Source organism: Pseudorasbora parva, chromosome 1, assembly GCF_024679245.1.
Source record: "Pseudorasbora parva isolate DD20220531a chromosome 1, ASM2467924v1, whole genome shotgun sequence".
NCBI lineage: Eukaryota > Metazoa > Chordata > Actinopteri > Cypriniformes > Gobionidae > Pseudorasbora > Pseudorasbora parva.
Window position 1 is genome coordinate 48,503,508 of NC_090172.1, and position 15,031 is coordinate 48,518,538.

At 42.7% G+C, this 15,031-nt stretch overlaps 1 protein-coding gene across 2 annotated transcripts in view; it reads right to left on the bottom strand.

The window, feature by feature from the left end:
* Positions 1-3,234, bottom strand: part of svep1 (sushi, von Willebrand factor type A, EGF and pentraxin domain containing 1) — a 105,071-nt gene extending 101,837 nt beyond the window's left edge. For both annotated transcript variants that reach the window (XM_067443961.1, XM_067443952.1), the window contains exon 1: positions 2,609-3,234. In XM_067443961.1, the coding sequence (XP_067300062.1) occupies positions 2,609-3,121 (513 nt within the window). In that variant the 5' untranslated portion in view covers positions 3,122-3,234. The remainder of the gene's footprint in view (positions 1-2,608) is intronic.
* Positions 3,235-15,031: the final 11,797 nt, after the last annotated feature.

Here is a 15,031-nt window from a genome sequence, read left to right on the forward strand (position 1 = left end):
GGGTTACAGGAATATTTACAGAAATTTTTAGTTGACAAAACCAAGCCAATCTATTCAGGCGTTGTTGGTCTCATGATGCTGATCATCAGCTTTCTCTGTCAACTCAAGTTTTGATCCTGAGTTCAGGAGTTCAGCTGTGACATCAGTAGTGAACAGCCAATCACACGCTGTGGATCAGTGGAACTGAGATTCACTTCTCGCGAGAGTAGCAACGAGATTCATTTCAGAATATTACATTATTGAAAAATATTAAGAATTTAAACAAATTTACACAGCAAGAAGAAAAGAGCTGTCTATGTAAGAAAAATCTTAGCCTATACGTCAATGCAAGTAAAAGTTATAAAGTTAGTTTAGTTGATAAATAGAGAGAATTGATTATTTAATCTCACATGTAATTTTATAGCTTTTTTATTGATTTTAAAGCTTATTTGTATGTCCTTTGCATAGGCTATTTCTATTCATTTTAACAAAGTGCCAATGATTGATTAACTAAAATGATACATGTGTATTTGAATAAGGGTATAATAATTAACATAATTTATATCTAAATCATTCAAAATTATAATTATAATAAATAATCATCGCTAAAAGCCAGGCGCTTTAGTCTTTCAAAATCATTTGCTATGTAGTGACCTTTCATTTGGAGTAGAAAAAGGGGGAGTGGCTTTATTGCATCAGAGGTGTGTAACTTTACTCACAGCTGATTGGTCCAATTTCAGTTTGAGAACTCTTATCCAGAACATAACCTGCCACAGAGCCGGTTAGCCGTGGAGCGCAAGTAACTATGGAGATGAATACTGCTAAAAGCCAAACCACTTTCATGGTACCTAAAACCCAGGATTGGCACAAACCACTAAGCTTAAACTTATCTGGCTAGCCAGGTAAACCAGCTTCATGGTATTGGCCCCAGGAGTATGAGGAGATAATAATTCAAACAGAAAGTTTGTCCTATATTGTGTTTTGGAAATGATTGCTGTCTATCTATCTATCTATCTATCTATCTATCTATCTATCTATCTATCTATCTGTCTGTCTGTCTGTCTGTCTGTCTGTCTGTCTGTCTGTCTGTCTGTCTGTCTGTCCGTCCGTCCGTCCGTCCGTCCGTCCGTCCGTCCGTCCGTCCCCCCCCCTCTCTCTCTCTCTCTCTCTCTCTCTCTCTCTCTCTCTCTCTCTCTCTCTCTCTCTCTCTCTCATTGCAGCATTTAAAGTGTGTCTTGACATACTTTGCTTTATAGCTAAGGTAAACATTGTTAAAAGTAGTCACAATCATTTGGAATCCTGTTTGAATAAAATAGTTCCATCCTGTTTGCTTCCTCAGTGTAAATTTAGAGTTTATCAAGCTAAATGGTTACCCACCCTGCTGTTTATCAGCATGTTGGGTTTTTGTGAGACTACACAATACAGTCTTTATCCATCATCAGCCGTAGCAAAACAAAATGCATTTAGAGCCAACCCAACATTTAATTCTCCAAATCAAGTGGAGTAAATGAATTAGAGGCTTGGCAATTGGGGATGTTATTGCTTAAAGGCAAATCTGATCAGAGAGAGATGGCCTTTCTATGCACTTCGGCTGGGCAGTAAAACTGTGGATAAGGCCTTCGACCTCAGCTCTAAAAGATTGAAAATGTGTCTGGTAAAAGCTTCCAGACCTCCACGCCATTTAGACAAATGAATGGAGCCAAAACCCATGAAATATTACAGTTTGACTGCAATGCCAATTAATTGCATATGAACAAAAGGACTTTACTGCTGTGCTTCCATAACAACTTAATACATTTGCAGATCTGGGTTAGCAAAACCATTTTTCAAACCACAAATGTCATTCAGGACAAGAAAAATGTCTGAAAACACGGACGTCATAATCATTTGTAACGGAAAAATGGAGTATAAGCTGCAGTAGGCTGCAATAAATCATTTTGCTGCAATTTATAGCATTGCTGTTAAGTGAGACAGGGTTAGTTAAAATAAAAATTAGTTTGATATGAGTTGCCACTACTCTCTTTTCCTTTGTGCTGGATCCTAAAGTTCTCAAATAGTTCCAACCTGAAACCATCAAACCTGTCTTTCACTATCCCAAAGTATTTCAGGAAAGGTCACAGGGAACAAATCAAACCTGCATTGTATTTTTGCTGTTATTTATTAATTAATTTTTTTTACTAACAAAAGTGTGATCTATACTGTTCTAGACAGCCCTGCATAGATAGATGCTCACTGTGGTTGTCTTTCCCAGATTAGAGTGCACAGGAAACCATGTGTTGTTAACTTAGAGATGACATCTGGAGGTACCTTATCAGGAATGAAGTCTTTTGTGTTGTCCATCCATCATTTTGACTTTGCGTTCTGTTTCTGCTAAATGTGCTTCGGAGATTTAGATTCAATAGCTATCTATTCATCCATTTGATGAAGAACATTAAAGCGCAATGGAAAAATAGAAAATATTTTTGCGAAAGCCTGAAAATTTCACTGACTTATTGTTTCTTGCACCCCCCCCCCCCCCCCAATTACTTTCATTAATTCCTCTTTAATATATTGCATTTGATTTAGTACTTGAATATTTTCTATGTTCTATCTATAGACTCAAACAATGTGATTACACAGCTGTTCTTACCGCTGCACGCTGGAAAGCCCCCCTGGTGTAGGTGCCACCTCCTCTGTAGGTGATGGAGGGGATCGCTTTGCTGAAGAGTGAGCATTTGTGCTGGTGGGCTTTGGGTGCAGACACATAGTCCACTCTTGTAACCACATGGCTCTTGGAGCTAAATGTCACCAGCGCTACACGTGTTGCCTCAGGCGCCACCGGAAAATCTGACAGCAGCTTCCGCACAAATCGCAACTCGCTGCCAAAGTTGGAAGCTCCCACGCTGGAAGACTCATCCACGAGGAAGACCAGATCCAGACAACCTCCCCGCTCCCGAAGAAGACGCACGTTCCTCCGGAAAACCTGGCCGAGACGTTCTACTTTGCTCTCTGCACTCTCTGAGAGGTTTTGCCGGGTTTGGGCCGCCTGACGGAAAGCCTGTAGGGACAGCGGCTGAACCTGGCTTGGCCAACTGGTACAGCCTGACCAGTACAGGAGCAGTAAGGTGAACCTTAAAGTCAATGTAAGCCTTAGCGTCACCATGATAAAGCCACAAGCACCAGTGTTCAATAGTGGTTAAGTGGTGCAAGTTTGTTGCAGTCCTCCAGTTGTTTCTCTTCTTTTGTGTTCTCTATCTTTTCCAAACAGAGTGAGTCTCCTATTTCTCCATGGGTCTCAGGCATCTGTGGAGCTCCTGCATTTCAGACACCCTCCAAATGCGTCTCCCCTCTCTCTCTCAAAATCATTTAAGAAGAGCGAGAGAGTGAAAAAAAGTTCGGTGAGAATGAGAGAGGGTGTATGTGTGTGTGTGCTGGTGTGAGAAGCAAGAGGGAGAGAGCAGCGGCGGAGGAGGAAAAAAATGGGCAGTCAGAGGCGTGAGTGTCTCTCTTTTTCTTTTCGTCCCGTTCTCTTTCTTGTTTCTTACTTGTTCTTCCCTTCTCTCTTTCTTTTTCCTCTGCTTATCCTGGAGTGCCTGGGTTTGGTTGTGTGTCATTGGAGCACTCCAGACTGTCCGTCAGCCAATGCCTTTGTGAGAGAATAAGTGTGTGTGTGAGTGAGAGAGAGAGAGAGAGAGAGAGAGAGAGAGAGAGAGACACGTTTGTCTATCGGCCTGTCAACATGCCCAAAGAAAACATTAGCACGGGGCCTGTTGATCAAATCCATATGTCTGGCAATCATCTGCTCTTGGGCGAACACTCTCACTAAACCACCAGGCAGATACCATAAGAGCCATCCGCTAATGAGAATAAATGGCAGGAGCTGTAGACAAAACAAGCATGTAATGGATAGAAAACCAACACAATTCGTTTGACAAGCAGAAAAGCTGTTAACAGGTTTTAAATCGAAGCAACATTATATTAAAAGTCCACATGTCATAGTGTTTTGTAAGCAGAGCATCCAGTCTTTATTACTTCCTCTTGGTGGTCTTGTGAGGAGAAATCTCAAGTAGGATCTGACCCCCCAACCCCTGATTTGTTCCTACTCTCTTTTGTGATTTTTATCTGTAACCAAAACAAATTCTCAATGCTTAAGAGTTTTAGGTGGGCCGGCAACAGTTTGGCTGTATAACAGAGCATTTTGAGACAGGCTAAAACTTATTAAATTAGTATAAATGAACACCACGTGCGAGGATTCCCAGCTGTCATTACTTTGACATGACAAAACAGACAAGGATTTGCAGTATTGTGAGATTATAGCACAGAGAGCTAAGTGTTAGGTGAGGTCTATAAAGTTAACTGTGAACTTAAATTTCATGGCATCAACACATCTCAAAAAAGTTGGGACAAGGCCATGTTTACCACTGTGTGGCATCCCCTCTTCTTTTTATAACAGTCTGCAGACATCTGGGGACTGAGGAGACAATTTGCTCAAGTTTAGGAATAGGAATGTTTTCCCGTTCTTGTTTAATACAGGCTTCTAGTTGTTCAACTGTCTTAGGTCTTCTTTGTCGCATCTTCCTCTTTATGATGGGCCAATTGTTTTCTAATGGTGAAAGATCTGGACTTCAGACAGGCCATTTCAGTACTCGGATCCTTCTTCCACGCAGCCATGATCTTGTAATTAGTATCTGGTCTGACATTGTCATGTTGGAAAATGTAAGGTCTTCCCTGAAAGAGACAGCATTTGGATTGGAGCATATGTTGTTCTAGAATTTGGATATACCTTTCAGAATTGATAGTGCCTTATCAGACGTATAAGCTGGCCATGCAGGCTTCTGAACTGAGCACTAGTAACAACTTGGGTTGTCCTTGTCCTCTTTAGTCTGGATGATATGGCGTCCCAGTTTTCCAAAAAGAACTTAAATTTTTTTGATTCGTCTGACCACAGAACAGTCTTCTACTTTGCCACAGTCCATTTTAAATGAGCCTTGGCCCAGAGAAAACGTCTTTGCTTTTGGATCATGTTTAGATATGGCTTCTTTTTTGACCTATAGAGTTGCATTCGTGGCGAATGGCACGGTGGATTGTGCTCACTGTTTTCTGGAAGTAATTCTGAGCCCATGTTGTGATTTCCATTACAGTAGCATTCCTTTATGTGACGCAGTGCCGTCTAAGGGCCCGATGATCATTGGGCATCCAGTATGGTTTTCCAGCCTTGACCCTTACGGACAGAGATTGTTCTAGATTCTCTGAATCTTTGGATGATATTATGATGATGATAACTTCAAACTCTTTGCAATTTTTCTCTGACAAAAACTCCTTTCTGATATTGCTACACTATTTTTCATTGCAGCATTGGGGGAATTGGTGATCATCTGCCCATCTTGACTTCTGAGAGAGACTGCCACACTGAGAGGCTCTTTTTATACCCAATCATGTTGCCAGTTGACCTAATAAGTTGCAACTTGGTCCTTCAGCTGTTCCTTATATGAACATTTAACTTTTCCCGGCCTCTTATTTGGAATGTGTAGCTCTCATGAAATGTTTATTCTATCTTTCATCTGATTAACTGAATTGATGTGATGGTGACACATTCTTGACATTTATCCAAACAAGATCTGTCAAGAGAAGAGATTTAATTTCTTAATTGATGAAACACATTAAATTATTACGCTACATTAGTGTAAAGTACTTTGCTGGTCCATATTTAAATATACTTATCTAAAAAAAAAAATATTCTTGTTGTGATGTATCTTATTTTACAAGGAGAGTTTAATAAAGCCCCTTTCCCCATTAACTACTTGGCAATGCAAAGTGTCTTATGTAAAAACTTAAAAATTGTAGATTAGTGCCCTCTACAGGTAAATAAAGGGTACTTGTTTTCCAGTTGTTGACTGTTGAGAATTTCAGTGTTTGTCATAATTACCAGTGAAACTATTTTGCAAAACCAGTCTGTTGAGTTGGTGAACATGGTCAGATCAGAAGGAGCTTTTTTCTTGTATGATAACCTTGTTTGGTGATTGAGTTGTGCATCTTTCACAGAGATAGATCTGCTCGATTCCAGCCTTACCAAAGAGTCCTTAGGTCATCACCAATCCTCCACCAAATTTCACCGTGAGTATGAGACACTGTGGGGTGTGGGGTGTAGGCCTCTCCAGGTCTCTGTCTAACCATTAGAGGACCATGTGTTGGGCAAAGCTGAAAACTGGAACAACTAAACATCAGAATCAGGCAGATCTGTCTTTGTCATGGATGTGTGACTCAAGCTGCACAAGGTTACCCTAGAAGAAAATTAGGTGGTTGTGGATGGAGATGCACAAAAATGTCATGGCCAGCCCAAACTCCAGACCTGAACCCCATGTGTGATCATGAGTAAGATATGTGATCACGTGTGATGAAGAGGAAGATGCAAGCCAAGCCAAGCTGCTTGATTTTTTTCTGTGCCAGGAGTGGCATAAAGTCCATGCCAAGACGCATGAAAGTGAAATACTTAACTGTCAACTCTCTTTTTTCGAGAATAGACATGAAAATGCACTATCCAAAAATAAATGGTTATAATTCAAGTATGCTTTGGAGAATATATCTATTTTTGGTCTTGTTTTAAAGACAATTTTTTTTAAATCTATGAATAATTTATGGAAGTTTAAATTTGCTGTAAATAAAACATGCTGTTTTAAAACCGTTTCTATTTTATATAAATATATATTTTACAAAATAATATTTTTGTGTGTGATTTGATATCACAAAATTGAAATTCCTAGGAGATTTTGTTTAGGCGCTGTACCAAAAGTAGCCACTGGGTGTCAGCTACATTGATTTTTTTTTAATGCGTTCTCCTCTAATAAATTAATACGTCTTTCACAAAATAGTGGAACCTTGAGACTTTTTCCGACAATATGTTTTGTCACGATTAGAAATGGTTTTTGATTATAAATTTGATGATATAATTGATTATAAAGTAGTTAAAAATTAATTTTGTAACATAAAACCTGACACTTATCACTAAAAGAATTTAAACTACCATTTCCATGGTAACGCAATATCCAGTTTCAAAACGGTATTTTAAATACATTTTGTGTTTGTGAGCTTTTGAATGATATCTAATTTATAATAATTTCTAAAATATGTGATAAACAAAAGATAAGTGAGATGGTGACAGTCGTTCTGCAAACCTTTTTTCACCAGTTGTCATTTTCAGCAAATAAATGCTTAAATTACATATTTTTTACTTTAAAATTTGGAAGAAATGCTTTAGTATAGCCTAGAATAAAACAACAATTTATATTTTACACAAACACATAGGCTACATATAAATAGTAAATCCAGAGAAACGGAAAATTGACACCTTTTTTACTTTTTTGTTCCAAACATGCCTGGCATAAACATTAGGAGCTGGACAGTAAAGAAGTAATTGCTGGGTATGTGAGTTAGAGACATAATTACCAGAACTAAAAATTATTGCTATAATAATAATTTCTGTCCCTTTTATGATTTATTAACACATGCCCACGCAAGGTGAAGGTGTCGTTGCAAATCCAAAAGAGTTTATATTTAGCCTACTGGCTCCATCTATTGGTAAAAAGATGCATGTGTACAACCTGCATGGGCCCTTATTTGATATTCTGAAATTTTGTAGCCCTTTGTCCATGTTTGTTATTGGCCATGTTTATGCCATTGAGCTTCTAAATAATGACAAAACACTATAAGAAAGTTTAGTAGTCCATTTGATGGTTTTTAAAAGCCCCAAAATATAATATTTGCCATGTAAATGTTGCTTGCAAACAATTGTATTTACATTTGATATGCTCAATTGGGAAAGATGCTGTTTAAACCAAGGGGGTAATCTTGCACCCGGAAAGCGTTCCACCCATAGGGGCGGCCATTGCTAACCAAGTCATCACCTGCTATTAACATCCCATTGACTCCCATTCATTTTTGAGTCACTTTGACAGTGAATAACTTTACATCTGAGGCGTTTAAAGACTCCATTTGTTCATTGTTTATTTATAAAGAAACATGACAATGCATAAAAGGCTCCATTACCTTGTATCTCACACTATCGCCCCGTAGAAGCTGTTTTTGTAAAAATAGGCTAACGATTGCGTCATAACCAACGCGACTCTGTCGCACAGTTGAGAAATTACCATACAAACAGGAGGAGACGCTCAGAAACAATCTTTTACTGCCTATGAGGCAATCGGGGGGATGTGGAAACATAAAGTCAAGGGAGAAGAATGGGGAGAAGCCGATAGTGAGCCAAAAGCAACGGGAGAAAATATTTAAACAATGTGATTCAGATTTCACTTTCCACAACTACTAGAAGACCTACAACTGTCAGACAGGAGGCTTACGTCACATCTATGTCGTCAAGCTCAGTCTGAGCCTGCGCAATTCGCTCAGCAATCAGTAAGTGAGTGCCTCTGATTGGCCTCATTTTTCCGCCGTTGAAGTCAATGGGATAGCTCTGTACATTTCTTTTACTGTCTATGGTTTAAACCCAGATGTTGTAGTTACAGCTTTCACCAGCAGAGTCTGATGAGGCCATGCTAACCAAGAGTTTACTCACTGCAGAGCCAGTGGGTGGAGCTTGACATCCAGCTTCCCCTCTCTGTACATAATGGGTGGACCATGACGAACTAGCCCAACTATAACCCTATTCCTAAGCCTAATAAGGTCAAGCTCCATGCATTAGTTTCTCAGAGGTGTACTCACTGAAGAGTCAAATTGCGTCCAGCTCCACCCCTCTCGACCTCAGCAGCGATCTACCTATCACTGGACTAGGTCACGTCCCACTCATTAAATCCAGAGAGGGGGAGCTGGACAACATTTGGCTTTGCAGTGAGCGGCATAATGTGCGTTAAAGCTGCAGTCCGTAACTTTTTGCGCTTTAGCGGTTAATAAACAGAACTGCACGTGTCTTGCAGAAGAACATTGCAGTCGGAGCTACTTCTCTCTGTTTATATCTATGGCGAGTTACGCAGGGACTGTGCTCCTCCGCAGCGGTACCTACCAGTCTGGCCTGAAATAGTCCCAATATAAACACTTATTATAAGTGTTTCACTCTATCATAATGATTCAGGGTAAGACAAAAACACGGTTTGGAAAATGGATTCATGTTGTACATTGTCATTGTATAATATTTGTAAATCTTGAACACAAAAAAAGTTACGGACAGCAGCTGCAGGTGCACTATGTAGTATTTTTGCAGTAAAATATCCAAAAACCACTAGGCCAGTGTTATATATTTTGTTCAGTTGAGTACCTACAATATCCCAAATGTTTCCAACTATTTTGTAAGAAAAGTGATATTTTAACTAATGTCCGGGACGTTTCAGCATAGCGTCTGAGGAAGTTGCCGGTCAATTGCGTCATATCTGCGTTACCCTTGATGTCGTTTTATTTGGCAGAAGCGCTTTTCTCTTAGCAGTGTGAACAAGTGAACGCACTGAGTAATGTCATAACATCATTTTCAACACACTTAAATGTATCTAATATGATAAACAGAGCTGCATTACCTCATAATCATAACCGGAAGAGCGGAAAAAGTGCAGGCGTCCGGCGACTGTGTCCCGTCCCGTCATGATAAAAGTCCCGGTGCTCGCAAGGCGGGTATTTGTGTAACAATCGCTCCAGCGGCTGAGCTCAGCTCCACAACAATCTGTCCTTTTCTGCTTCACACTACATGAAAAATATTCTGAATCTTGACTCTAATTGCTTGTTCGGGTTTGGTTGAAGGCTACAGTTTGTCCGGTCAGAACAATGATGTCATACTCAGGTTTTATCCAAATTGGTGGTTTTATTAAATGTGCATAGATGTGTGGTTGGTGTAATGCACGCACCCGCACAGTCGATAAGGCCTCCACTGATTGGACTAATACTTTATTCACTCAAACTATATACAATCTTCAGCCGATCTCCCATTCTCATTATCAACCGTCTGCTCTCTTCTCCGTCACTTCGCGAACTCCTGTGGAAAGTTTTTTGGAACAGTCCATTTTGCACTGAATGACAGGGGTGACTGGGAGAGTCCATGTATCAAAGGCAGGGGGAGGGCACTTTCTACAGCCGCCCCCAAATTCACAAGGTGAATTTGCTAACTAGGGCTAGTCTGGAAGAGGGGGCAGGGTAATAATCTTGGCTACAGGTCGGGTGTAAGTTTTGTCTTTAACCTGTATTTCCACAGATCTGACTCTTTTGTCCACCCCAGGAAAGACCTGAACAATTCTCCCTACAGGCCAAAAAGCACGTGGCAGTTGCTGGTCCACGATCATGACTATGTCACCGACCTGCAGGTCAGTTTCTTCAGTCTTCCACTTCTGTCTGATCTGGAGGTTGGGTAGGTAGTGCCGAATAAAGTGTCTCCAAAAATGGTCAGCCAAGAGCTGGCTGTGTCTCCATCTCTTACGGCTCAGGAGTTCAGAATCTTGATATACCACTTGTGGTAATGAGGCATCTCGCCGCCCCATCAACAAGATGTTGGGAGTCACTGGATCTGGATCTGCAATGTCCGAAGAGGTGTAGCCGATGGGTTTGGAGTTGAGAATTCCTTCTATTTCTATGAAGACTGTTCTTAGCACTTCTTCTGTAACTGTCTGGCTGCCAATGGTGACATGCAGTGCAGCCTTCAAAGAACGAATTTCTCTCTCCCAGCATCCACCAAAATGAGGTGCACTGGGTGGATTGAAGATGAATTTGATCTGGTGGCTGGCGAGTTGGGCTTGGAGCTCAGGGTAAAGGGCGATGAATGACTCTTTCAATTCCCTTTCTCCTCCTTTAAAGTTGGTACCTTGGTCTGCCAAAAGCTCAAAGGGTTTACCACGTCTGGAGATGAATCGTCTTAAAGCCATTAAGAAGGAATCGGTGTCCATGCTGGTGAGTATGTCGATATGAACTGCCCGGGAAGTCATGCATTTGAAGATGATTCCCCATCTTTTTTCATTCCTGCGTCCCACCTTTATGGTGTAAGGTCCAAAGCAATCCACACCTGTTGAGTAGAAGACAGGTTGATGGATTCTCAATCTGGCGGGTGGGAGGTCTGCCATTCTGGGTGGATGTGGTTGTCCGCGCCATCTCTGACACTCAGAACATTGTCGTTGGTGGTTTCTGACCGCAGCTCGTCCCCGTATGACCCAGTATCTCCGCCGGAGTTCAGCAAACACCCTATCTGGTCCTGGGTGATGTAACCGATCATCATGGTCTTTGATTATTAATTTGGTGATTGGATGACACGAGTCAAGGACTATAGGATGTATAGTATCCTCCTCTAGCTGGCTGATCTGACGGAGGCGACCACCAACACGTATGAGGTTAGTGTCCTTATCGAATTCAGGGGCTAAGCACAGCAAGCGACTAGTTTTTGGCAAGGCTTTACCTTCTCTGAGGTAGGACAGTTCCTCTGGAAACGAGTCACTTTGGCTTTGACGAAGGACTGCAAGTTCTGCCTCTTTGTAGTCTTCTGCTGTAGGGATATCTGTGGCCGCCCCATTGACATGCTGGATGTAAGCCTTCAGTAAATCTGTAAGTGTATGGTACTTCTGTGGATCAGGAGTGGATGGAGAGGAGATTGATAAACCACAGAAGATTGGCTTTCTCAGTTCACTGTCTTGGTCAAGGGTTGTAAACGGTGGCATTTCTGGCCAGTGTTCAGTCGTTTGTCTGAGAAATTTTGGCCCTTTATACCATCTGCTTTCCTGGCCTATGTCACAGAGGGATTTTCCCTTGGTGATGTCATCTGCAGGGTTCTCCTTTGATGGCACATACCTCCAGTTATCAGACTCCGTAAGATCCTGGATTTCTGTCACTCTGGTCCCCACAAACACCTTGAAACGACAGGAGTGTGATAGCAGCCAGGTAAGAACAGTTGTGGAGTCAGACCACAGAGTGACACTGTGGATGGGTAAAGTCAGCTCTGTCTTCAGAACTTTCGCGAGTTGTGCACCTGTGAGTGCGGCACACAACTCCAAACGTGGTATTGTTTGCTGTTTTTTCGGGGCTACTCGAGATCTAGCAGCTACAAAGGCCACCTCCACTCTACCTTCAGTGTTTTCAGTGCGTAAATACGCCACAGAACCGTAGGCTTGCTCTGAAGCATCGCAGAAAATGTGGATCTGTCTAATGCTGGTAGGGTTATCCAGTTCTTTACTGCAGTAACACCTCTGCAAACCAATTTGCTGCAAACCATCCAGTTCATTCTCCCAAGTGTTCCACGAGTTCAGCAGTTCCTCAGGCAGTCGGGGATCATCCCACTCTCGTTTCTTGTCCCATAACCTCTGTACAATTACCTTGGCCCGTGTTGTGAATGGCACAATATAGCCAATGGGGTCATACTGACTAGCGAGAATATGGTATATGCTTCGCATAGTTGGAAGTGGGTGGTCTGTCCGACGCTGCTTATAGGAGAGGGTATCTGATGAGCAATGCCAATGCAACCCAAGAGTTGACTCCTGTGCATCTTGATGACCTTCGTTGAGCCACTGGATGCTGCTTTGAGATCGAGCATCAGCTGGCAGGTGGCTGATGACTGATGGATCATTGCTCGCCCACTGTCTTAGGTCGAAGCCTCCTGAACTTAAGAGGTTGCGGAGTCTGTCAACGAGATCTTTTGCTGTCTCACTTGTGGCAAAGCTCTGGAGGCAGTTGTCAACGTAGAAAGATTTCTCTACTGAGAACTGGGTGTCTTCAGACTCACTGTGATCCAAGGCCAGCTTCTGTAAAGCAAATGTCGCACAGCAAGGACTACACGTTGTTCCAAACGGAAGTACTTGCCATTCATACACCTCGGGTGCCTTGTCTTTCTGAAGATTTCTCCAAATGAATCTCAGTAATGGTTTGTCTTCAGGCAAAAGGAGTACCTGGTGGAACATCCCACGAATGTCACTACTAACTGCGATAGAATGTTCTCGAAATCGCAGAAGAACTGACAGAAGAGAAGGGCTGAGTGGTGGACCTGGGAGCAAGTACTCGTTCAGGTTCTGACCTTGGTAAGTAAAAGAGCAGTTGAAGACAACCCTTTTCTTTCCATTATGCTCCACCAGATGATGTGGAATGTACCAGCTTTCCTTGGAATGGCCCACCTGTTCAGGAGTGAGTTTGGTGATATAGCCAGCTTGCTGTAACCTGACAATCTCTTCTTGGTAGGCCACTGACTGCTCAGGATTCTTGTGAAGCCGAGTTTCCATTCCCCTTAATTGTGGCAGGACAGCTTCTTTGGGTGCATGTAGAAATGGCATCCCTGTGGTACGTAGAAGAGGAGTAGCATAACGCTGGATTCCGTTAACATCCACTCTCACGGTTTTGTCCTGGAGCAGTTGGATGGACTCTTGGTCTTGTCTTGACCTTGTCAGTACCTTCTCGGTTCGATATGGAAGAATGTCCATTTTCCACAGTTTCTCCACATTCTCATAAATGTCCGTACTGGGCCTTAAGCTGGTGAAGAGACATTGCTGTGGGGAAAATCTGTCGGTTACTTCTTGTGCTGGACCTTGTAGTGTCCATCCTAGACGCGTTCTCACAGCAGCAGGGCCACCAGGTGGACCCAGACTGACTGGTTCTATGGGTGTGATGAGGTGCGGGCAGTCAGAGCCGATTAGAACTACTGGTTTCACTTTGTGAAGATGCTGTAGTGGCAGGCCTGCAAGGTGCTTGTACTTCTTCTGGAGTACCTTAACGGGATGTGTGTGCTCTGCTAAACCCAGGCTGTTGGCTGTGAAGGCACTACGTATTCTAAAAGTCTTACGAGGGTTAGCCACTGAGGACACAGTGAATGTCACAGCTGCCCCATGAATGGTCTGTGTATCTTGCCTGACAGTACGCAGAACCAAATCCTCTGGCTGTCCCTTGAGATTCAACTTCTGCACTGCTTCGTGTAGGATAATGGTCCGCTCTGACCCATCATCGAGTATGGCATATGCTTCCATGGATTTGTTGCCATTTTGCAGCATAACTTTAGTCACCTTCAGCAGAACTTTGTTGTCACAGGTTGGACGATCCACATACAAGACTGCACTGGCTGGAACTGATTCTTCGGTGGCTTTACTTTGCTCATTTACCTCATGCAGTGCTTGCAGATGCTTCCTATTGCAGGATGGACAGAGGGCTTTCAGTGTGCAATTTGCAGCATGATGACCACGCCCACAACGCCAACATCTATTTTGGCCTTTAATCCAAGACACCTTCTGCTCCTTGTTGAGTAACTTGAAGTTCTCACAGCCATTTAGGAAATGTCTGTTGCTGTCGCAGAATGGACAGTAAGCATTCACCCCTTCTCTCTTAGCAGCAGCTGGTTTTGGCAGATGAACTGGTGATGCTGGGTTGGCTTTCGGTTTCTCTGTACCAAGGAGGATTGTAGTAGGTCTGCGCGTTTGCTTAGAATCTCTCCTCATCTCCCTTCTCTGGTCCGACAAAACTTTAGACTGACTGGTATAGTCAGTGTGGTCCTCCTGAACTTGAAGCTCGTACTCAAGCCAGTCTGCAAAGTCCAATAATGTAGGTATCGCAACAAGACGAGGATGTGTATACCTCTTGAAACTGGACCTGAGGTCATGCGGCAGTTTGCTCGTCAGTCTGGACACATGTGACCCACACTCCAGCTCAACATTACCTTTCTGGCCCAGCTGTTCCAGCATACTAACCAGGGAACGCACTTGGAGTCCGAACATGCGAAAAGCTTTTACATCTCCGCTGCGAATGTTCGGTCCATCCATCAGTTCTGCAATGCGTTGTAAGGCTAGCTGGTGAGGCTGGCCATACATTTTATTGAGGGCTCTCATGGTGTTTGAGAAAGGGAAGCTTGAGTTACTGTACGAGTCTGCAACTAATAGTGCTTCCTCCAACTTAAGATGGTCAGTGAGGATCTGATACCTGAATCGCTCTGTTGTATCCCCAGGCAGAATGTTCTCCAACGCTATCCTCAGTCTAGAGAACTCCCGAGGATCAGGGGATGTTAGGAAGGGAATGGTTGGAGCAGGACCTCTGTATAATTTCTCCTGTGCCAATGGAGGCTGGTAATAAGCTTGTCTGGAGTCTGGCTGAGGAGGTGGCCTCTGCTCATATGCTGGTGTCTGGAACTCTGACT